This window comes from Arabidopsis lyrata (genome assembly GCF_000004255.2).
Source record: "Arabidopsis lyrata subsp. lyrata unplaced genomic scaffold ARALYscaffold_6, whole genome shotgun sequence".
Taxonomy (NCBI): domain Eukaryota; kingdom Viridiplantae; phylum Streptophyta; class Magnoliopsida; order Brassicales; family Brassicaceae; genus Arabidopsis; species Arabidopsis lyrata.
The window spans coordinates 9,602,871-9,625,712 of NW_003302550.1; the positions used below are offsets into that span (position 1 = coordinate 9,602,871).

Sequence of the window (22,842 nt, forward strand, 5' to 3'; positions counted from 1 at the left end):
GTGGACTTGCGTTGTTTTGGAAAGACTCCTATAAAGTGGAGATTTTATCGTCAGATAATAGAGTTGTTGACACAAAGATTGAGTATTGCTAGACACTTCAGACAAGAAGTATGGGATAAACTCACACGAATAGGTATACAACGTGATGAAGCTTGGTTTTTAAGTGGTGATTTTAATGAATTGATGGATAATTCAGAAAAGCTTGGAGGGCCAATACGACCAGAATCTTCCTTTTATCCTTTCAGAACGATGGCTAGAAACTGTCGTTTACGTGAAATCCCAAGTTCTGGTAATCGGTTTTCTTGGGCAAGAAAAAGAGATAATCTTTGGATTCAATGTCGTTTAGATAGAAGTTTTGGAAATGATGATTGGTTTCGCTTATTCCCTCGTACGCATATGCTATATCTTGATAAAGAAGGTTCTGATCATCGTCCAACATTAACTTATTTAGCTGCAGCAGATGTTGATTTTCGAGGAAAATTTTGCTTTGATAAGCGTTGGTTATCGAAACCTGAAATTAGAGAAGTAGTCCGTCAAGGTTGGGAATATACACACACCAATCAGAACAAGACTTTGGCTAATAGATTAGCGTCATGTCGAAAAGCTTTATCTAGATGGAAGCGGACTACCAACCAAAACTCTGGTTCTTTAATTCAGAATTTGAGTCGAGAATTTGAGACAGAATCTTCTAAGAGGTACCCAAATTTTTAGAAGCTCTCTAATTTGAAATGGGAATTGACAAAAGCAGCTAGGGACGAAGAACTTTATTGGAAGCATAAAAGTAGAGAACAGTGGTTACATGAAGGAGATCGAAATACAAAGTATTTCCATGGATGTGTTAAGTTTCAGAGGCTTAAGAATAAAATTCCTTATTTGCTAGATTCCAATAATGTTGAACAGTTCTCAGAGGGTTCAAAAGGGAACATTGCTACTGAGTTTTTTCGAGATTTGTTCCAATCTTCATGTCCTACGAATATAGATGAACTTCTACAAGGAATGGAACAACGGGTTACAGAAGAGATGAATCAAGACTTGATAGCTCCTGTTTCTGATGAAGAGATAAGACGGGCAGTCTTTGGAATTAAAAAAGAAAGCGCTCCAGGAGCAGACGGCATGACAGCTGTTTTTTATCAGTCTTTCTGGGGTACAATAGGTGAACAAGTTACTTCGGAGATTAAGCAGTTTTTTGCAACCGGGATTTTTCCTCAAGACTGGAATTTTACTCAGATTTGTTTAATCCCAAAGACGCAGAATCCAAATCGCATGACTGATTTGAGACCAATTAGTCTTTGTTCTGTTTTATACAAGATAATCTCTAAAATCTTGTCCACAAGGCTGAAGCGGATTCTCCCAAAGCTTATCTCTAATACACAGGGTGCCTTTGTCTCTGGACGTCTAATATCAGACAACATACTCATTGCCCATGAGATGATACATGCTTTACGAACCAATCCGAGATGTGATTCAGAATTTATGGCGATAAAAACAGATATGTCGAAAGCTTTTGATCGCGTGGAATGGAATTTCTTAGAGAAATTGTTTATGCGAATGGGTTTTCACAGGAAATGGATTGAATGGATTATGTTCTGTGTAAGATCTGTTACATACACAATATTACTTAATGGAGCAGCTCATGGTTTTGTCAAACCTGAAAGAGGTATAAGACAGGGAGATCCCCTATCTCCATTCTTGTTTATTCTTTGTGCCGAGGCGCTAATAAATGTTATGAAGCAGTCAGAGAATGCCGAAAGACTAACGGGACTCAGATTACATAGTTCAAGCCCCTCAATTCAACATCTTTTGTTTGCGGACGATAGTTTGTTTTTATGTCGTGCAAACATAGACGAGAGTTCTGAAATTCTAAGATGTTTAAAGCTTTATGGAGACGCTTCGGGACAACGAATAAATTTTCAGAAATCTGCTGTTTCCTTTGGAGCTAAAATTGATAATATCACAAAACATAGTATAAAAAGCATACTTGGCATCTCGCAGGAAGGTGGAGACGGAAAATATCTCGGTTTACCTGAATGTTTCAGCGGTTCGAAGCAGGCCCTTTTTGCTTTCATTGGAGATAAGCTGCGTAGTAGATTATCTGGTTGGTTTGGAAAAACTTTATCTCTTGGGGGAAAAGAAGTGATGCTTAAGTCGATTGGCATGGCGCTTTTTGTTTATGCGATGTCATGTTTCCGCCTTTCAAAGAACCTATGTAAAAAGATAACATCAGCAATGACTGCGTTTTGGTGGAATAGTTGTGAAGGAAAAAGAAAAATCCCTTGGGTAGCTTGGAAGAAGATGTGTCAATCGAAAGATAAAGGAGGCTTGGGGTTTAAAGACTTAGAAGATTTTAACCAAGCTCTTTTAGCTAAACAAGCATGGAGAATACTTAGAGAACCTAACTCTTTATTGGCACAATTGTACAAATCCAGATACTTCCGCAACAAGGATATACTAGAATGTGGAAATGGTACAAGACCATCATATGCTTGGAGAAGCATTCTCCATGGTCGAGATTTGTTGAAAAGGGGTCTGCTTAAAGTGATTGGGAATGGTTCTTCAACCTATGTTTGGTTTGAGAAATGGATAAATGATTCGATGCCAAGACCGCCAGCTAGTAAACAATATTATTTTGATCTACGGTTGAAGGTCTCTAATTTGTTTGATGCAGATGGTTGGAAAATGGACAAATTAGAGGAGCTTTTCCTCCCACAAGATATAGCTCTGAAAACGGCAATGGTACCAACTCAAGTTTTGGAGGATGATTATGTTTGGGCTTTCAATAATAATGGGGATTATTCAGTGAAAAGTGGTTATTGGTTCATCACCAATCACCGTCTTCTTCCTCCAGTTGAGAATATTGCCCAAAATGCAGAGATTAATATGCTTAAAAGGAGAATATGGAATCTAAAAACTGAGCCAAAAATCAAGCTTTTCTGTTGGCGTGCTCTTTCTGGTGCTTTGGCTGTGGCAGAACGCTTAAGCACACGGGGAATTCCACTTGACACAAATTGCCAAATTTGTGGTACAACTACAGAAACGATATGTCATGTTCTGTTTTCTTGTGCCGTCTCAAGTCGTATATTAGGCTTAGCATTAGTTCCAGCTCCGGACCAAGGTTTTTCTTCAACATCCTTGCTCACAAATTTCTCTCATCTGTTGAATGTAATCGAGGACAAGCATATACCAGAGCAAACTCGAATATCAATTCCATGGGTTTTATGGGCAATCTGGAAGAATCGTAATCGTACGATCTTCGAAGGAAAGGTATGGAATTTTCAAGCTTTAGTTCAAAAAGCGTATGAAGACGCAATGCATTGGACAATGGTGAATACGCAGCCTTCGACATTATTCTCTCGGCAATCAACTCCAATTTGGATGGAGAAAAAATGGAGGAAACCCCAAACAGGTATTCTTAAATGCAATCTGAATTCTTCTTGGATAAATAAAGAATCAATGTGTGGAGGAGCTTGGATTGTCAGAGATCATATAGGGCAAGCTAAACATCATGCAAGAGATGCGTTTACGCCAATTAGAGATCGAACAGGGGCTGAGCTGCGCTGCATTTTATGGTCTTTGAAAGCTTTGCAAGATATTCACGTCTCTAAGATGATAATGGAGTTGGACTATGCAGCTGCCGTTAACGCCGTTTTGCAGCCGTCCAAATGGCCTTTCTATAGAAATTGGTTAACACAAATCCATGAAGTTGCTGCTGCATTTGAATCTTGTACATTCCGTCACATTGCCACAAACGCAAATCTGATCGCGCGATCCATTTCTCGGAGTGTGATTCGAGACAGAAGGTTTCAGTCTTACATAGCACTTGGAGAGCCTTCATGGCTTCACAATCAAGTGTTTGAGGAGAGCAAAGTTTAATTTTTTATAGTTTCGTTTAGGTCTCTGTCCTTTGTTTATGTCTCTGTTTTAGTTTGGCTTTTGTAACTCTATACTCTGTTACTCTTTCTTAATATTTATCAGATGACAAAAAAAGAAAAAGAATAACTCTCTCTGTATGAAGGAAAAATGACTCAAACCTTAATCTCTAAAACTCAAATCTCATAAGGGCTTTTACCAAAAAAAAAAAATCTCATAAGGTATACGGTAACTCTTATATAGAGAACTCCTAAAACTTATCCTAAAATATTTATAAAACTCCTAAATATTATCTCTAGATAACTCCTAAATGTTAAAAATGGATAAATATTGTTGTGATTATCCATCATGTAATCACTTTGTCTCCAAGTTACTAGGATAACTTAGTCCCCAAGTTTTATGTGTATGGCCTATCCAATAAACTCCTAAATATTATCTCTAGATAACTCCTAAAGATTTAACATAATCTCTTACTTTATTTTAAATAACTTATTGCTCAACTTATTGGATCTGTGTGACTCAAACACGTTTTCCCTCTCTATTTCCCGAATTCTTTTTTAGTTCCTAACCAAATCGTTTAATTTTTTTACTGACTCAAAAACCAAATCAAAAGATAAATCCACAGTGTACCAAAACTACCACGTTATATTAATATTGGCACATATTATTTGTTTTCCAGTAGACTAAGTAGTTGGGAGCTATTTTTCATATATAAATATCTACGTGTGCATCAATCGTATATATAGATGTACGAGAGTTGGAAAGACAAGTGTCAAAAGGCACACATAACGTAACTGAACTATACTAAATGAGAAAGACAAATCAATGCCCGAGTCTCGCAACTACTTTCTTTCAATGTCTCTCTCTGCTAAGTGTTTTTACCTTTTTCAGGCCATCAGAGACACAACATTGTTTTGTGCGTATATCAAAGACAGAAACATACATATAAACGTTACTACATTATTACTATCATAATTATATATATAAAAACATTTGAGTCTACCTAATTCTATCACATTTAATACAATCCCCCAATGTTTGTGTGTGCTATATAAACACCTTTGCATGCACAAACTACATACACTCATGCTACTCACATAAGCATCACAAGCAGAAACATATATACATCACCATAATCATCAATACCATTATAACCTTCATCTTTTGAACAAAAAATGATGGGTTTCTCTCAAGAGTTGGTGGGAATTTTGTTAAATCTTTATGTGGTGGTTGGATCTTTATTTGTTCTTGAGGTAATGGTGATGATAAAGGCACAGCCACTGGTTCCAGCAATGTTCATATTTGGTGATTCGGTGGTTGATGTGGGAAACAACAATGATATCTACACAATCGTTAAAGCTAATTTCCCTCCTTATGGAAGAGATTTCACAACCCATACACCCACCGGACGCTTCTGCAATGGAAAGTTAGCTACTGACTTCACCGGTACTTAGCTTTTCTCTTTTCTTCGTTATTTATTTCAGTAAAATATATAGTGACACACAACATGAAGATATACATGCATGCATGAGTATATACATACATCACACATGTTTTAACTAAACAACATTTTGAACCGCATGTATATCCACTATGCATGTACATGTACTCAAAGATGATGATCTAGGAGGCCTTTATGTGAAACGATGCATGCAGTATTTAGTTGAATATTTCTGAGAGTAATTGTTTCACATGCACCTATATTTGATGTGAATCAAGATTTCTAGCAAGGGTTAATTAAGAGTAAAACATTAAGAGCCATGACTTGATGATGATTTCTTCAACTTAGAGTACAAAAATTAAACAACCAATTGTTGGGTTGTATTTTGCATGCATGGGGAGCAAATGTTTTACTGAAATGAAGAAAACAATGTACATGCATTAGGTTGATATTTGTGCATGTATATGTGTACATGCATACACATATACTAATGCAATAATGAATTATTAGTTTATTTTCTGTGTGTTTGTGTAGCTGAGAATCTTGGGTTCACATCATACCCACAAGCTTATCTAAGCAAAAAGGCAAAAGGCAAAAACCTTTTGATTGGAGCTAACTTTGCCTCTGCAGCCTCTGGTTATTACGACGGCACAGCCAAGCTATACGTTAGTACCATTTCTCTTTTTTTTTTTTTTCTTCTAACAACAACTTGAAATTTTCGCCATTAAAAACGTCTTCTTACTTAATTTCATTGTTGATTTTGAAGAGTGCAATATCGTTGCCGCAGCAGCTGGAACATTACAAAGACTACATTAGCCGAATCCAAGAAATCGCGACCTCAAACAACAACGCAAACGCCAGTTCCATAATCTCCAATGGCATATATATAGTCAGCGCAGGGAGCAGTGACTTCATACAAAACTACTATATCAACCCTCTCCTATACAAAGTCCAATCACCTGATGACTTCTCTGATCTACTTATCCTCTCCTACTCCAGTTTTATTCAGGTTCATTTTTCTCCTTTCATTTGTTTGTTTAAATCATGCTTAAATGGGATATCCGACAGATTGATCAAATTATGGTGGCGAATGGTAATATTGTTAAGGTAGTTAAAATGTAAATTTGTTCTGTTTCTGTTTTGTTTTGGGGTATCCGTAGAATTTGTATTCGTTAGGAGCAAGAAGGATAGGAGTGACTACGCTTCCGCCCCTGGGATGTTTACCGGCGGCGATAACTGTGGCGGGTCCACACGAAGGTGGATGCTCGGAGAAGCTTAACAACGACGCGATCTCCTTCAACAACAAACTCAATATGACGTCGCAGGACCTCAAGAGAAACCTCATTGGACTCAATTTGGTCGTCTTTGATATCTATCAGCCTCTCTATGATCTCGCCACCAGGCCATCAGAATTTGGTATTTATACATACAAGTCAAAGCGTAAAAACAATTCTTTCTAACATGCTACTAATAGTCGTGTGTGCTTTATGTAATTTTCAGGATTTGCAGAGGCAAGAAGAGCTTGTTGTGGAACAGGATTACTAGAGACATCAATACTGTGTAACCCAAAATCAGTAGGGACATGTAATAATGCAACGGAGTATGTCTTTTGGGATGGATTTCATCCAACAGAAGCTGCTAACAAGATTCTTGCTGACAATCTCTTGCTCTCTGGCATCTCTCTTATCTCCTGATCATCCATCTCTCTCTCTACTTTAGTCTCAAAGTTTCAGTATGTTTTATTGTTATGCCCATTTGAATCGAGATTTATGTCGAAAGATACTCGGTAAAACTTCTATTTCTGAATATTTGAGGAGTTATTTTTTCTGTTGCACATCTATTCTTCTTGTGTACAATTTATCAGATTGTGCCCTAAGAGAGAGAGAGAGACAAGTAAGTTCTAACCTGAACATGTTCAAAAGTCCACTGGGACCGTGATTTCTTGAAGCTTGTGACTTCATGTGTCAATGTGTTATGCCTTGAAAGTAGAGAAGAGTGTATACTTTCAAGAGATAGATTCCCCATGAATTAAGATCCTTCAATTGATCTACAATTGAGAAAGAAGAAAATTATGAGTCAAGTTAGTTTGTGTATTTCGAATTGGGACAACAATTGAAGTGGATGCAGCAGAAGTATCTGACTGTTGAAAGAAGATGGAAACAAGATCAGATTCTATGAAACTGTAAGACCAATTGTAATATGAGAGGTTGTTTTGAGTTTCAGGCTCTCTGGATCACTTGAAAAAGTAGTTGAATGCAAACAAATCTAACAATTTTTATACTAGAGATGGTAAAAATAGCTTACTTGATATATCTGTGACAGCAATCGGATAGCCTTTTAACATCAGCTAGGTTTATAGAGCAATTCCCGTTCACTGTTTCCTCCTGGAAATCCTCCTTGCGAACATTCCAATTGTTCAATATCGATTCAATCTTCCGTATCTGTTGTCGCTAAGGATCCACAAAAGATCTGTACATGACAACTTTGTAGAATCTAGAAAGAAGCAACTAAAATAGATGAATATAAAAGTGGATACAGCAATTGTTCGCGCGCTTGACTTTATCTGGGAAGGGAATGAGTTTTGGGACTCCTCGTTTGAATCTTCTAGTTGGGTATCAAGAAGATCATCTTCTATAATATCTGCTTTGCTTAACAAAACCAATATGTACTGACTCAGACATAATGTGTTTATCTCGGATTCATTAACTCTGGCAAGTAATCTCGCAATAACATTCCAAAAAGCTCTTCTTGCTTCTACATCATCCGAAGCAAATGGTAAAGTACTGAATAAACCTTCCAAGAAAGAAAAATCTGCGTTTGCAGATTCTTAGTGTCAGATAAAGACATGAAGCACTAGATGAACAACCAACAACACTATGCAAATATTTTCTCTGTTCATCCTAGTTTGTCAAGTACGAGCCTTCACTATGTATTACAAAAAAAATAACTACAGAATGCTTTGATCAATATAAAAATCTCATGTTAAACAAACTTCATTATAACTTTTTCGTAACACCACATTTCCAGAATTAAGAACTGCGTAAAGTAGAGTCAAGCCACACTCTGCAAACCTAAAATGGAAAACTATGACTAGACATGTCATGAAATTAAAGTAATTAGTTTACCTTGCGATACTTCTGGAATGAAATCGACTGTTTCCGACAGCATATTTGCGATTAAAACTCCAGCAGTAACACAAGATGTTGCCACCTAAAGTGAAGTTAAGTTTATTAAATTATAACTTGAGATCTATTCAATGGAGAGCTTCATATACACCTAAAACTACCTCGGTTTTGTCCTGAAGTTTCAAAAGATCACAGACTAGTTGAAAAAGTTCTTTGCCAGAGCAAATCTCTTTAGAATGGCTATCTGAAGCAGAAAGGGCTTCAATAGCTCGGAGAATAATTTCAAGGACGGGGTACCTGAATTCATACACACGGGTTACATACTACATAGTAAAGCATGACACGTATTTGTTTTTGCTAAAATAAGATTGCCATTCACTAACACCTGATGACCCTTAGTTGTTATTCTTCCATACCTTTCTGGAATTCTCTCTTTAGTCAACTTGCTCATTTCAACGGAAAGAAGATTGATCAAGAGACCCGTTAAACCCAGATTCATTAGAGGGGGGATCAACAGCTGCCCAATCTCTGGTTGACCTTCTATGATGCCTAACAATAGCCCTACACTCTAAGGAAAAATGGAAATGATTTAGCAAATTCAAAAAGGCCATATGATAAATCAAAACTCAAAGAAAACGGCCGAGGGACATAAAGTAGAAAATAAAAGAAGAAAAAAATCCATTGGAATTAACCTTTGATTAACCTTTCAACAATCAACACGTCCAGTGGAAAAATGACTAATTTATAGGAACAAATATCAGAAGTTACCTTTTCAATAAGATGAGGATTCAAGGTATTTTCCGCAATCCACAAAATACGGCGAAGTATATCATCAGACTGCAAACAATCAGCCCAAAAAGTGCACCCAGCCCCATAGAGTCCTGTAGTGAATATCCTATTGGGGACACGTCGGTTAGTTAGAATAGATAACCCTACAAACTGATAAAGCATGAATTTTGATGTCACAAATTGATTTTTTGCCTGCAAACTTCACTTAGGCATTGGGTATCATCATGAAACAACTGCCCCACGAGTATATTTACGAGTCCAGCTGTAGACTCTATATGTTTCAACAGACCTTCATGGCAAGCAAGGTTCCCAATAATCCCGAGACAAATTTCCTTTCACGCCCAAAATGGAAAAGAAATGTAAACATCAAAATCAACTAAGGAAGACGAAAATAACTAGAAAATGATTAGACTTAGCCACAAATATACTGAGTTTCTTACTCGAATGCGGGGAGATGTTGAAACCATAAGGTTTGCGTGAAGCACTTCTAAAATTAGGTTCTGTACCTGCAAAGCCAAAGCATCACAACTTCAAGTCTCAATTTCACTACATGGATTCAACAGATAGAGCATTGTAATACAGTTCAAAAACCACTATACGGAACCAAGCTGCTCTTTTGTATACATGGAAACCAATTAGTTTCTTTCAACAACTCTGTCCCAAATTTCCTATTGGTCTAAACTCAACTCTAAACCAACGTTACTACTTGGCGTTTCAATATCCAGAAAAAAGAATAAAAAGAACATTTAAAGGCATTACTTCAAAGTTTAAATCCATTACCATTAGCTCAGCATGAGTTCTACTAGCGGCAAGATCCCACAAAACACAACCATGATCTTCCCATGCTTCTTCCACTGATGACCCGCCTAGCATTCCCGGCTCCCGACATGAACTGACCGTGCCCCTCACCTCGGAAGTGGATTCATTATGATTATCTTCAATGTCCATGCTCTCTGGATCACCATTGGAAGTGTTTCTAGATACAGCTACTACACCGTGAACCACATTATCCGCATTCATATGATGATTATGTCGTTCGTCAGTACCCGAATCAACAGGAAGGAGTTTCCTTATCAGTGAAATAACATAGCTAGGATCAACTGTAGTCGAAATGTCAAAGAACTGCAGAACATTGAAAATGAGAAATCACTGTCAATACAAATAAAAATCACAAATTTTAATTCAAAATCTTCTAATCCAGCTGAAAAACCCAAATTACACCAAACACCATTGAAGCTACCTTAAAGCTCATTTTCCTATAATTAAACTACCTTAAACAAGGAAGAGTGAGCAAATTAAGCTCAAAATTGAAGCTCTTACCTCATCAGGCGGAGGAGGAGGATGATGTGAGGGAAAATCGTTTTCTATTTGTTCTCTTCGTTCATCAAAATCTTCTTCTTCTTCTTCAAGTTTTCTTCGCTGCTTCGCTTCATCGTCCTCCATTGAAGAACCTCCCTCGGTTTTTTTTTTTTCTCCTTTGCCCTTATTTCTCTTCTCAGAAAATTCGAAATACCTCTTTACTTGTTTTACAAAATAGTCCTTGTACTAAATCATATCTCATTTTGTGACCTGCATAATTTTATATGATCTCTTAAAGTACTTAACTTTTTCAATATAACAATTAACACCATTTAAGGTGAACCACACAAACTACGCCAACTGTTAAATGAGAGTCTCGGGGACAGGTGGCAACGAAAAGATTATTCACAGGTGAAAGTAAAATATCGTTGGGTTTTTTCTCGTAAGAAGCCTCCACCACAAAATTAACGGTCAACTACCATAAATTGTTTATTCATTAATCCTAAAAATTAGTTTCTTAAGAAATAAATACTCGTAGTAATATATTTCTTAGGAATAAAAAATTTAGGAAATATATGTAAGAAATAAATTTTCATCATGTGTTAATATTTTATTATCAAAAAAAAAAAAAAAGATGTAATATTTGCTGATTTGAGGTTTAAAATTGTGAAATGCGATTTATTCAAATTATTTGATTGTGATGTTTATTTTAGGGTCCATTTTATTTTTTTCGGTCCAAAAATTCATTATTTAACACACTAATTTGTATTAAATTGTAGAAAAGGAGGGACAAGGCATATTTGATATTATTTCTTATCTAAATCTCTACATATATACATACAAATTGGATATTGTTTTAACTTTTTTTTTGTAAAATTATCCTTAAGCTAAAATTCTCCATAACCAAAGCTTCCTTCCACCAGCACCAAACCAACAATGGCGTTAACTCCAATTCCTTCAACATTCACTTCCCTCTTCAATTTCTCTGATCATTCTCCATATCCATCTCCATCTCTCCATTATCTTCTTCCTGGATCTTCTCCTTCCTTTTCTCTCCACTTATCGGCTCTGAGTAGAACTCCGATCTATTTCGAGGCACTAAAAGTTTTATCGAGATCGAAATGTTTCGCCAAGTCTCCCACAACCGCCGAGGATTTCGTCGGAGATTACGAAACCCTAAACGTTAGCGACGATGATGGTAGTGACAGTAATAGTAGTGATGGAGATAACGGAGGAAGAGAGGATTCAAAGAAGATCGATTCTTCTTCTTCTTCTTCAAGTGATTCTACATCGCTAGGAATTCGTGAACCGGTTTATGAGGTTTGCATGTTCATATCAATCATATATATATATATAGGATTCTGATTGAATTGTTTATTTATATGCATCATTGTGGAAGGTGTCACTTGTTGTATCTCATCAAAGTTTTTAACTTTATCAAGGTTGTGGAAGTGAAGGCGACTGGAGCAATATCTACAAGGAAGATTAACAGACGACAGCTGCTCAAATCCAGTGGTCAGAGAGCAAAGTTTAATTCTTTATTTGATCTTTGATGTTTGTTGGTACTTCTCTATGATTAAGTCTACTCTTTTAATCAGGTCTTCGTCCGAGAGATATCCGAAGCGTTGATCCTTCATTGTTTATGACAAACTCAGTGCCATCTTTATTGGTATATAGCTTTAACTATCTTTTATCGTTAGTCATGTGAATATGACAATGATGAACCATCTGATCTACCTCATTATCCTGTATTTTATTTCTGTATGACAATGATGAAACCTTTTCTTACATGTTGTTTAGGTCCGTGAACATGCGATTCTGCTAAATTTGGGCTCCCTGAGAGCAATAGCAATGCGAGATCGTGTCCTTATATTTGATTATAACCGGTAATCTTGGTCGCAGTATATCTCTTTTTCTTCAGATCATTTGCTCTATTTTTAAGTATTTCTGATGTAAGTCCGAAATATTTTCAGGAGGGGAGGAAGGGCTTTTGTAGATACATTGATGCCTCGGCTCAACCCAAGAAGTATGAATGGAGGACCCTCTATGCCATTTGAACTCGAGGTTGGTTTGGCTCACAAAATAACTTGATGGGGATGATGATTTATTTATGTTACTTATTTTCTCGGAAAAGAAGAAATATATGTTTTGTACACAGATCAAAGATTATGAAAATCATCTCTTCAAGCCTGCATAACTTGAGTTCGTAATAATTCCAATCATTTTGATGTTAACTTTTCATTACTCTGGCTTTATTGTAGGTTGTTGAATCGGCGCTAATCTCAAGGATACAACGATTAGAGCAAAGGCTTATGGACATTGAACCCCGTGTGAGTATGAAAGCTAGTGAGTATATTTCAGTTAGATCTTCTTCACTTTGACTGCTAGACTAGGACTTCTCCATGACTCAGTTGTAGAGGATGTAGAGGATGAAACTGCCATTTTCGACACGTACAATGCATTTTCCTTTTGAGATAAGTTTAAGCTTGAACTGTGCATGGAATGAAAGACCTGAGGCATGAAATCCTTTATATGTTCTGACATGAAACCCTGTAGTTTTTTCAAACATTGGCTTATGGCTTTTAAAGATCATTCCTTTTGCTCTTAATTTTTATATTTATGCCATTTGGTTCAGGTCCAAGCTCTTCTTGAAGTTTTGCCCAATCGCTTAACTGCTGATATATTGGAGGAACTTCGTATTAGCAAACAAAGACTGGTAAACTTCATTTTTAGTTGTGCATGTATGTATATTCTTGTTATTTGTTCGCTTTAGAGAACTCAATATTCGTTCCTTTCTATTGTATTTTCTTTACACTTTTTAAAGGTCGAATTGGGCTCCAGAGCTGGAGCTCTTAGACAAATGCTCCTGGATCTTTTAGAGGATCCCCATGAAATACGCCGCATATGCATCATGGGAAGAAATTGCACTCTTAGAAGAGGAGACGATGATTTGGAGTGTATGTTACCCTCAGACAAGCTGATTGCCGAGGGTAAGAATGCAAACATTTCCTCCATGATAATCACCACAAACAGATGAATTTAATGAGGTTCATTTTCTTTTTCTGGTTCCATGCAGAAGAAGAGGAGGAAATTGAAATGCTCTTGGAGAACTATCTGCAAAGGTCTTGAATTTTGCTCTTGAAGCACTCTGATATTACATTGTTATGTAGTGAAACTCTATGGCTTCGTATGTGCAGATGTGAGTCATGCCATGGACAAGCAGAAAGACTTCTGGATTCTGCAAAGGAAATGGAAGACTCAATTGCTGTCAATCTAAGGTTCTGAAGATAACACAACCCTCCTTTCTCTTTAAATGCTTAGGCACTCTTACCATGATCTATTTGTTTTTTTTTCCAGTTCTCGGAGGCTTGAGGTCAGCAGATTCGAGCTGCTTCTTCAGGTCGGTACATTCTGTGTTGCAGTTGGTGCTCTCATCGCAGGTAAATTTGCAAACTGTTTATGGTTTGCATCCTTTTTCTCTCAAACTGTTGAACTGTGGTAGAGGCCTGCTTCTATTTCTGCATTTAAACTACTAACTACCAAGATACTGAGTGTCTGCATTCAACATTCCTTGTGTGCTATTTGATTTTAACTACAAAGAAGCATTGCCCGATGAACATGGTCTCAAAGCCAACTCCTGTTTTCCGTGTTCACTTAAAAAGCTTATACCTTTTGTTTTGGGTGCGTGCAGGTATATTCGGCATGAACTTGAGGTCCTATCTTGAAGAACAAGCTGTAAGCCCTCACCACATATTTACAACTATTGTGCCATCAATTTACCATTCACATCTCGATTTTTTTGCAGTCTGCATTCTGGCTAACAACAGGTGGAATCATCATAGGGGCTGCAGTCGGCTTCTTCCTCATGTATTCCTATCTCAGTAGACGAAAAATCTTTTGAACCTTCAATCCTAAAAGATGGAACAAGAGGTAAACCCGTCTTTTCTTCTTCGCATTTCCGTTTTCCTTTACATATGATAAAGAGAGCTCAAAATAAATGTATATATTACAGGTGAAAATCTGTGAAGAAAAGAGAATTTCATCACACAGTTAAATTGTGGCATTAGGCCCCTTCTAGTAGTTAGAGCGAGGTGTGTTCATAAAATGTCTGATATAAATTTATTGTGTGGTCTCCATTTGAACCCCGGCGACTTGTGTGCTATGTCCGCATTGCTTATGTTGTACACTATATTATTAATGTTAATCCAATGTATCATCTAATAAGCTGGGTCGAAAGCAAAATTTCATATCTTTTAGTGTGCAAGAGTGAAGGGAGAAAAAAACAATACAGTATCTAAATCTTTGAGATTCAGAGAAAAAATACAAAACTTTTTTCCAGGAATTTTTTTTGTTTCTTTAAGTGCGAAGATCACGAGCAGATTGACGACCTTCTCTTGCTGAGGTCTTTGGTTCTGAGCCATCAATGGCGATATTCCCAACACCAACCTCCATGGCTTCCCTCTCATCATTTTCCTTCGTTTTATTCTCATGTGATACTTCTTCATCTTTGGGATTTTGTGGACTCGGTGACGGTTTCAGTGATTTTGGGACCGGATTCATCCATGGGTGCATTAGGCATTGAGCAGCCGTCGGTCTCTTCTCAGGTACAAATTCAAGAATGGGAATGATGAAATCTTGCATAGCAATTGCGTCTTCCTCACTGAAGTCATATTTATCTGTTAAGACCTTGCTAAGTGGCCAAAACCGTAACCGCCTGATGTGCCTCAGTTCACCCTGTCGGTTGAAGAAATCCCGCGAATGGCGTCCACCTAATGCAATCTACATAAAAAAAAAAGCACGTTAAAAGAGCCCTATTCTCGTCTCAAAATGATACTGATAAATATGAGAACGCTGTTTCTCAGATTTACCTTTCGTGGCATCATCCCGAGAAGCTCCATCATCAATGCCAAGTGATCCTGAAACCAAAGTCCATTAGTTTTACAATTGAGTACCCACAAAATGAAATGAATTTAGTTTTTCCACAGATCATGAGAAAGCAAGTAACTAAGTAAGAGATATTATATACCTCATCCCGCTCAAAGTTTTCACCACTGTGAGGATCGAATAGAACATCTCCGGTGGCAAGCTCAAAACAAATACAAGCAAATGACCACATATCCGCTGAGGTTGAGTATTTTGAGCCAAGAACAACCTCAGGGCACCGGTACTGTCTTGTCTGAATATCACTCGTAAACTGTTTATAAGTCCAACACGCATTCCCAAAATCCACCAACTTGCATTTCCGATCAACATCCGCAAGAAACTTTTGCCGCGTGGATCGACTTCCTCTCCTATTGCCCCGGCTCTTTTGACTAACATTCTCTGCATCTTTTACTCTTTCAGAACTCTCTTCCGACCACTCCACAGTTGCATTTCCGTTTGGTCTTGTTTCAGAGTTAGAATCTCTCTCATTATCCTCTGAACCTTCCTCTCCACCACATCCTTGACCTTCCACTTTCTTAGCTTTCTTCCGAATCTTCTTTTTCTGATTCTTAGTCAAATCCGCACTGTACGTGTAACTCTTGGGTTTCTCCTTTTCAGCCTGTCTCTCAGGAACAGCCTTCTCCTTAGCAGTTGGAAGAACAAGAGGAATCCCCGATTTCCGAGCATCTGCTTCAGGGTCAATAGTGGAACAAAGCAGAATGTTCTCCGGCTTGATATCAGTATGAATAATCGAAAGTTCGCGATGAAGATAATCCAATCCAACCAAAATATGAAAACAGAGCTCTTTAACCATATGAAGAGGAACCCCTCGGTAATCGCTGTACTTGATAACCGACAAGAGGTTATCTCCCAAATACTCAAAGACCATACAAACATGTTGCCCATTAGGACCTGCGTGCTTGAAATGATCAAGAAGCTTCACAACACACTTCTTATCTTCGGCGTCACCTTCAGCTATCTGTTTCAAGATCTTTATCTCATCCATCGCCGCCTCAGTGTAGTGCTGAGCACTCTTCTGGATTTTCAAAGCTACGTATCGCTACAAACAATGCAAGATTCAAATCTCTAACTACAAGAACTTCCACATTCACGATCTAACTAAACCCTAAACTCAAGCAAATTCCTTTTCGCTACTTTTTAAGAACCCTAAAATTGATTCTCTGAGAAACGAAGCATAGAAGCGAAAGTAGTGACTTACAGATTTTAGAGAGTCCCAAGCGAGCCAGACAGTGGAGAAATGTCCCCAACCAAGCTTACTCTGAATGACATAAGATCCATTCTTAAAAGTATCACCGACTCGAACCTCATGGTAACCTCCTCTTCTGTAATCTTCTGTTCCTTCGTCCTCCGACGAGTAGTCACTAGCGTCACTCAGACGTCCACCGTTCTTCTCATCCGCCATCGCCCCACAAGACTCAGATGAGAAATCCCCTAGAGGACTGACTTAGATGATGAGATCTGGAAAATTCAATTTGAGAAAAACCCCTAAAACCCTAGAACTTCGAGATTCGAGGGAAGAAGAGAAAGCTGGAGATTTAAGAGACGACCAGATAAAAAAAGAGATTAATTGATAAATTTCCTAATTTGAGGATTACATTAGTACAGACAGATAAACACTTTGAAATTGGAACACGAAATGAGTTTATGACACAGAAAGATAGTTAGTGTCTGTGTCAGTCAGGTATGAAAAGATTAGGGCTTTTGTTGACTCTGTCTGAGAAAGAGTATACGCAAGTATGCTGGACAAAGAAAAGAATCATGAGATTTAATGCAAAATATAAGACGACATTAACTAATTTGATAGAAGATCATTTTTTAAAAAAATGTTAACATTCGAAGTAATAGAATAGACAGACCCCAAAAAAAAAAAAAAAAAAAACTTATTTCATTAGAAAGTTATTTATTTTCTTATTATGTTCAACTAAATAATATTACATCAATGTTAATTTTTATTAAATAGTTATTTTCTGTGTAAATCAATTCTTTTTGATATATTCATTGGCTATGAGCCTATGATATGACAATTGACACATTTTAGAAATGAATTAAAACATCTATTTTGAATGATTGTTATGATTATAAAGTAATTAATAACTCTATCACGGGTATTAATTATCAAATTAAAAAGTTACGAACAAAAAATATTGGTGAAGTACCTTGATCAGTATTTAACTAAGAGATAGGTGTTTGGATCAATGCAGCTATCTCTGATCCTTAGATTATAGTACCATTATTTCATTAATTATAGTATTTAAGAAAAAATAATTATAGTATTTCTTTGCTTTTTGCTTTTGTTAAAGATTTTGATGCTCTAGTATGATTTCGTTTTTATCTTTGCAGAATTTCTTTTTTAATATAAAAATAGTGAGAAAAAAAAACCTTGATCACAAGAATGATGATACACACACAACAGACACCACTATGTATAAAAGGAATTATGTACAGTACATCCAAAACTATAACAATGAAATGGTAAAAAAAAAAACAAACAACAAACGTTAACTTTTCTTCTGCTGGGCTTCGCCGGTTGGGAGAAACTTACTCTCCGGTGACCACAAATAACACGCCGACGACCACATCAAAAAGGGTATAGAAGAAACTACAATTTTAGGCAAAGTTGCGAAAGCTGTACGTGCTATAAAAACATGTTGATTACCATTAGTGACAACATTAGAGTGTTTCCAACAATGTCCAAAGATAACTTCTGCGGTGCAGCAGAATTGTCATTAAACTGTCCTGCGTTCACATATTCGCTTCTTCCGCTGCTGCTAGTCGCTGAGACATTTACCGACATTGAACCTGAAGAAAGATAAACAAAAAAAGGTTGAGAGTTTTTTTAAGAGCGGAAAGATTTCATTGCTTTTGGGTGTCACTTGGGTTCACGGGATGAGATTTACAGTCGTAGTTTGCCCATCCGATTCTCTGACCGACCAGATCATAGACAAAGATCTTGTCTTTAAGAACCAAATCTGCAGAAAAAGATGAGAAAACCGATCTTTTGTGTTACCAAACGTAGATTTCAAATAACAAAGGCTTAAGCTTTCGATTCGGGTTACCTCCAAGGATTGTTATCCCTTGATTCTGTATTCTTTGAAAACCGATGCACCACACTGCAGTACCTCCCTATAAAGTAGAGTGCAAAGACAAATGTTATACAAAGAACCGAAAAAAGACTCAATGTTTCATGTCAAGTTAGGTTCAGATTCTGAAACCAGATTCCTGTGAAAAGGTTCCGAGTTAAAAATGCTTACGACATTGTTCTGCTGTATTAGGTAATCCTGAGGATTCAAGAACATGGATGCTCCACCAGCAAAGTTCAAGCTAACTGGAGGAAATATGTCTGCGACACTGATCACACAGTACAATAAATAAGTTCAGATGTTTACCAATTAAGAAGACATGCTTCAGGATAAGAAAATTTGGTAAGAGGATAAACCTTGTGGCTATTACGTAACATTGGTTCCCTTTCGAAACAACAGGTCTGACAGACTGCGAAACAGCATTTGTAATCTGAAAATTTCCATAAGACAGAGAACATTTAAAATAATGTATTGAAACCAAAATTGCAGAGTATCAAGTCAATGGAGTACAGTTATAGTAACTACATTTCCTAGATGGTTCAATGATATCAAAAGAAGATAGAAACGTGAGGTTTGATGACTTACAGCTTCAACGAAAGGAACATAGGCTGCTTCAGAAAGGTATGCCAATGTTGTACCAGTGTCAATGATTGTTCCCTGACCGTTTGATGTAGAGAAGACCGATGGATTGATAGGTAAAGCTTGGCCATTCACTGAGATGCTCAGAAGATTCACATTGTAATGAGGCCTAAAATATTCACACGCCATAAGATTATGCTTATCAGTCACTCTCTAATGAACAACTCTTTTGAAATGAAACTGTTTCAAAGGATAAATGGAACTAACTGCGAGGGGACAAGAGGAGTAAAGACCATGTTTGGCTCCACAATCTCTCCAAGAACCAGTATGCCTCCGCCTCCATTCTCTCCTTTCAAGCAGTGAGAGAACACTCTTGGAGCTAATCCCTGTGAAGCAAGCTGAGATATCACAGACATTCCTTGCTGCCCAAACCCGAAGATTCCATCAACCGCTCTATCAGACTTCACTAAATCTCCCGTCTGGGAGGTGCTGCAACTGGTTCCAGAAAAACAATCCCACATAGCAACCAACAAAGTCAAGAGTAATGGCCCATATTGATGACTATGAAACAAAGGATTCGCTGAAATAAACTCACCCAAACACAACCGGAGCCGTTGAGTTTGGGACCAAAGAGCTTCCAACAATCATGTCAAATTGCAAGACATCCGAGACGTAAAACCCTGAGGTGCCACTTCCATCCCCATACTGAAACGTGTAAGCACAAAGGTTGTTCTGAACAGAACAGCCAGAATCAGAAGACTGAATACCCCAACTGCATCTTTGATCAGAACATGAGACCGGTGTTGCCGTTACAGAGCTCCCTGGATCAAAGAAATTCAACTGAATCTGCAAAAGGAAAGAAGCAGCATATTATTAAAATCCAAAATCACAGAAATTCAAACTATACCAAGATAATGAAAAAGAATTCAAAAGCTTTACCTGGAGTCCACTGGTTTGAGGACAGCCATTACAAGAAGCACAACTAACCCACAAAACATCACTTCCTGTATCAACCTGTACATAAAAATCTCTTGGAGGAGATCCTAATCGTATTTTCGTGTAGTATAATCTGTTCAAAGTCAAACACCAAAATTTTAAGCAGAAAACAACAAAACAAAAGAAATAACTTTTTGATTGAGACTTAAGAAAAAAAAAAACAAAACTTTGACAGACAACGACTGAGATTTACTCAGATATTGTATCGTATAGGCATTACCAACAATCGATCAATCACCAAAATAACAAAGAGAGAGACAAAAAGATGAAAACTTTAAATTACCCAACAACGAAAGGATCAAAAGTTCCATCGACGGGAAAATCTATGACTCCGCCTAAAGACTGTAACAATCTGCCGTGTCTAGCTTTATCACGAGCCTTGAGCTGACTAAGTTCCATCTCGTGATTCGCCGGAATCCCTCTTTCAAGTTTCAGCGCCGCCGGGAAACCGTAAGACAAAACCGCCGCCGGTAATAAACAATAAATGAGAATCGCCGCCGCGAAACGAATAGCCACCATAGCTTCCCGAGTTGGGTATGCTTTGAAGTGTTAACAAGATCTCTTAATCTCGTCAAAAATCAAAAAGATCATTTTTTTTTCTTCTGGAGAATTGAGCCGTCAAATTGTTAACGGCTACGAATCGGTAGTCTTGAAATTCATTAAGACAGAAGAAGAAGATTTGCAGATTTGTTTTGTACTTGTGTCGTCTTTTGGGATATAGAGAGAGAGAGAAGTATAACAGCGGATAAACAGAAAATGTTCCAGTGTAGATTACGCCAAATATCACATGTGTTTTAATTCTATTGATTTACTTTTTTGTTACTCGAATTTTTTTTTTCTTTTAATCGATTTATTGTTATTATTTTAAACATCAAAATAAAATTATTTGGACAAACAAAAAGGGTTAAATAACCGTATCTTTGATGTTTTGATTTCTGAAAAAGGCTTATGGCACACCTAAGAAATCGGATATACTAAGTTTTGAAAATTGAATTGGAATTCCAAGTTGGTTGATGATAATCCAAATTCTATAATGTCTCAAAGCGTTGCGAAGTCAATGATCTAGAATCTATCGATCTTTATTTTATATTATTTTGTAGATGATGTTTACCATATGTCGACGGGAAAAAAAAAAAAAAGAGAAATCAATCTATCTTTCTATATGTAATTTCTGCTTCATTTTTTTTTGTCGTAATTTCTGCTTCTTTCTTGAATGATCAACAACTTTTTCTTTACTACTTTGTAAGACAAATAATTTCAACATTTTGAACAGGCGTGGTAAAAGTTGCTTAACAAACACGTAATTACTTGTCAAATGCAAAAAGTGTAATTGCGTAGGTGAACAAGAATTAGGGTTCTTAAAAAAGGAAAATGGAGACCAGTCAATGGAAGGTTCTTTCTTGGCATCATCTTCTTTGGCTTTTTTTCTCTCTCTCTTTTTTTTCCCTGGTTACCTAAACGGCTAAACCACATAATGCGTACTTTTGACGCACCTCTTGCTTTACATGTATGTACCTATAATACACACAAAAAAAAGTAAGTGTGTGTATTTGTTTTTACAGAATTGTGTATATTTATACGTACGTGTTTGTAGATGTTGAAACTAAGAATCCATTGCAAAACAAAAAGCAAGTTATACTTGAGTTATGATCTAGCTAGCGTTCAACAACATTGGATATCTCCAACAAGTTGATGAATTTAATTAGGCTACTTGGACTTGATTGGTTGACGGGTCAAACGTATCCTATTGCCTATAAAATGGTACTTTCAAAAAAAACAAAAAAAAAAACCAAGGTCATTCGTTCATTTATATGGAATCATTCAAATGTAATCAATTCACATGTCATGTAATACTCCATTAGATATTTAGATTTACTTGCAAATTTGCAATACTAGCTACTAAAATTTATCTCATGCTTATCTTTCTTGTTTATTTGAAGAATTCATTTCGTTGTTTATTGTGTCTGTAAGATTTTGTAGAGTTTTGGAACTCTTTAATTACTTTATAAATCTAAATTAACATTTTCATTAATTGATGAGCGTATAACATGTTTGTATTATAGAAAAACTTGTTATTTTTATTATTTCAACATTCTCATAGTAAAGTGTTACATAGGATATTGTACCATATGATTGTTAAAGAAAATGCTTATATATATATATATATATATATATATATATTAAACTTGCACAAAGGATATATAGAGTTTTGGCTTCCTTTGATATATGCCAAAAACATATATTTTTCAGTTGGATACATATTTTTGACCTTTGATCCGTTTTTTAGTGTATATTTTTAAAACTTTCTTTTTTCATGACAATATCAACATACTATATAAAGTAGTTTGGATCAATGAGGCGGTTTCATTATAGCAATTCATTCAAATATATGGGTATTTAACAGATTTCTTGAGATAAATAAAAGCAATGCCTTTTTTTTTCCTTTGAGGCTAAGTTATGAAAGTGTGGTGTCACATTCCATCGGAATGTCTTTTATATTGTTTCGAGGCCCATTAATTTAAAGACTAAATATAAATTTATGTCTTTACTTTACTTTTGGCTTGTCATCAACATTTGTCCCATTTTCAAATAATGTTTTCTCTTGTCATGTCTTGTTTTTATATATTTTTGTAAAAAAAATTTAAAAAATTAGACACTAGTACATGATTAGATATCAACTTACTTGATACAAATAGATCTTAAATTTACTGGTTTCAACACA

General features: G+C 36.6%; 6 protein-coding genes across 6 annotated transcripts; 3 read left to right on the plus strand and 3 right to left on the minus strand.

Moving 5' to 3' along the window:
- The first annotated feature begins 2,676 nt into the window (after positions 1-2,676).
- Positions 2,677-3,870, plus strand: LOC110227082. The gene has a single exon (XM_021020213.1). It carries the CDS (start codon positions 2,677-2,679, stop codon positions 3,868-3,870), a length of 1,194 nt encoding a protein of 397 aa, XP_020875872.1.
- Positions 3,871-4,927: 1,057 nt separating this feature from the next.
- Positions 4,928-7,136, plus strand: LOC9310161 (GDSL esterase/lipase At5g22810). The gene is made up of 5 exons (XM_002871974.2): positions 4,928-5,313; positions 5,843-5,973; positions 6,075-6,317; positions 6,469-6,724; positions 6,809-7,136. Exons 1-5 carry the CDS (start codon positions 5,043-5,045, stop codon positions 7,000-7,002), a joined length of 1,095 nt encoding a protein of 364 aa, XP_002872020.2. The 5' UTR covers positions 4,928-5,042; the 3' UTR covers positions 7,003-7,136.
- On the minus strand, positions 7,075-10,709 carry LOC9308090. The gene is made up of 11 exons (XM_021020162.1): positions 10,543-10,709; positions 10,003-10,344; positions 9,663-9,728; positions 9,415-9,554; positions 9,202-9,328; positions 8,850-9,001; positions 8,595-8,730; positions 8,434-8,518; positions 7,845-8,119; positions 7,613-7,749; positions 7,075-7,355 (listed from the first exon to the last, which is right to left on the minus strand). Exons 1-11 carry the CDS (start codon positions 10,663-10,665, stop codon positions 7,337-7,339), a joined length of 1,602 nt encoding a protein of 533 aa, XP_020875821.1. The 5' UTR covers positions 10,666-10,709; the 3' UTR covers positions 7,075-7,336.
- A 670-nt stretch (positions 10,710-11,379) lies between these two features.
- LOC9310162 (magnesium transporter MRS2-11, chloroplastic) lies at positions 11,380-14,742 on the plus strand. Its single transcript, XM_021020163.1, has 14 exons — positions 11,380-11,841; positions 11,964-12,036; positions 12,120-12,190; positions 12,322-12,407; positions 12,495-12,585; positions 12,783-12,851; positions 13,157-13,237; positions 13,346-13,511; positions 13,598-13,643; positions 13,719-13,799; positions 13,879-13,961; positions 14,213-14,256; positions 14,327-14,451; positions 14,534-14,742. Exons 1-13 carry the CDS (start codon positions 11,458-11,460, stop codon positions 14,420-14,422), a joined length of 1,371 nt encoding a protein of 456 aa, XP_020875822.1. The 5' UTR covers positions 11,380-11,457; the 3' UTR covers positions 14,423-14,451; positions 14,534-14,742.
- On the minus strand, positions 14,743-17,181 carry LOC9308091 (SRSF protein kinase 2). The gene is made up of 4 exons (XM_021020161.1): positions 16,664-17,181; positions 15,548-16,504; positions 15,390-15,437; positions 14,743-15,300 (listed from the first exon to the last, which is right to left on the minus strand). The coding sequence occupies exons 1-4, from the start codon at positions 16,865-16,867 to the stop codon at positions 14,878-14,880; spliced, it is 1,632 nt and encodes a 543-aa protein (XP_020875820.1). The 5' UTR covers positions 16,868-17,181; the 3' UTR covers positions 14,743-14,877.
- A 646-nt stretch (positions 17,182-17,827) lies between these two features.
- Positions 17,828-20,897, minus strand: LOC9310163 (aspartic proteinase-like protein 2). Its single transcript, XM_002874050.2, has 10 exons — positions 20,404-20,897; positions 20,064-20,193; positions 19,720-19,970; positions 19,392-19,619; positions 19,131-19,293; positions 18,902-18,975; positions 18,717-18,813; positions 18,522-18,588; positions 18,363-18,434; positions 17,828-18,264 (listed from the first exon to the last, which is right to left on the minus strand). The coding sequence occupies exons 1-10, from the start codon at positions 20,637-20,639 to the stop codon at positions 18,101-18,103; spliced, it is 1,482 nt and encodes a 493-aa protein (XP_002874096.1). The 5' UTR covers positions 20,640-20,897; the 3' UTR covers positions 17,828-18,100.
- Positions 20,898-22,842: the final 1,945 nt, after the last annotated feature.